This window comes from Asparagus officinalis, chromosome 9, assembly GCF_001876935.1.
Source record: "Asparagus officinalis chromosome 9, Aspof.V1, whole genome shotgun sequence".
Classification (NCBI taxonomy): domain Eukaryota; kingdom Viridiplantae; phylum Streptophyta; class Magnoliopsida; order Asparagales; family Asparagaceae; genus Asparagus; species Asparagus officinalis.
In genome coordinates, this window is record NC_033802.1 from 34,768,971 (window position 1) to 34,770,074 (window position 1,104).

The following is a 1,104-nucleotide window of genomic DNA, read 5'->3' on the forward strand; positions in this document are numbered from 1 at the left end:
GTTGATACACATCCGCTTGGATCCATCCTTCTTTCCCACAAGCAACACAGGTGTTCCCCAGGCCGATACGTTGGGTCGAATAAACCCTCTCTATAAAAGATCATCCAACTGAGTCTGAAGCTCGGCCAACTCAACCGGAGGCATACGATAAGGGGTCTTGGAGATCGGCGTAACTCTAAGCTTCAAATCTATAGAAAACTTAATTGCTCAATCCGGTGGTAATCCGTAAATATCGTCGGGAAATATGTCGTCAAATTCTCGAACTATAATTAGCTTCTCGGATTCTACTTGCATTGCAGCTAACGTCGCCTTCTTCGGTCTAGCTCTGAACTCCACAGGTCTAGCCGATATGCTACCACTAGTGAACTCAAATCTCGGGTGATCTGGTATCTCGAATACTACGCTCTGATGACGACAATCAATGGTGGTAAAGAACGACCCCAACCAATCCATCCCAAATACTGCATCAAAGCTTAGCAAATCAATCACCAGAAAGTCTACAAAGAGTTCTCTCCCGCAGATAACCACAGGGCATGCTTCATAACTACTGGAAGCTACTAAGACATCACTGCCAGTGTTGATATTCCAGCCCGTAGTAAAAGGAGTTATAGAAAGAGAATGTACACTGGCAAATCGACGAGACAAGAAACAATGAGAGGCTCCAAAATCAAAGAGCGATAAAGCATGAACAGAAGAAACAAGAACCTTACCTATTTAGGAGGATATAACGCAACTAACTTAGTACTCATAAACAATCCTACCATGATATTATCAAGTAATGCTAATTAAAGAAGTTCATATGCATATAAAACTTAGAATAAACCATTCTTACCAGTGATAACTTGATCGTTCGCCTCAGCTTCTACGGCTGACATCATGAGCATCTGTCGCCGAGGTTGCTACCTATGTGTTTCCTGAGATACCTGCTGCTGTGGGGGAAGTGGCCCTGCTCGAGGATAGGATCTATGCTGAGGCGGTGCTACTGGAGCTGGTTAAGGTGGTGCTGGGAGAGCTGCCCTAACTGGAGGCCGCTGCGGACAGTTCCAACTGACATGATCGGGGGATCCACAGGTGTAGCACAGATGAAGATGCTTGTGGCACTCC

General features: G+C 45.4%; 1 protein-coding gene across 1 annotated transcript; it reads right to left on the bottom strand.

Moving 5' to 3' along the window:
• On the bottom strand, positions 208–875 carry LOC109823359. Its single transcript, XM_020389635.1, has 2 exons — positions 833–875; positions 208–710 (listed from the first exon to the last, which is right to left on the bottom strand). Exons 1-2 carry the CDS (start codon positions 873–875, stop codon positions 208–210), a joined length of 546 nt encoding a protein of 181 aa, XP_020245224.1.

What these genes read in the sequence shown, in the direction of transcription:
- LOC109823359 (XM_020389635.1), bottom strand. Translation starts at nt 875, where the DNA reads ATGTCAGCCGTAGAAGCTGAGGCGAACGATCAAGTTATCACTG. An exon ending in GAACGATCAAGTTATCACTG is followed by an intron (nt 711 to 832) that starts GTAAGAATGGTT and finishes CCTCCTAAATAG; the next exon opens with GTAAGGTTCTTGTTTCTTCT.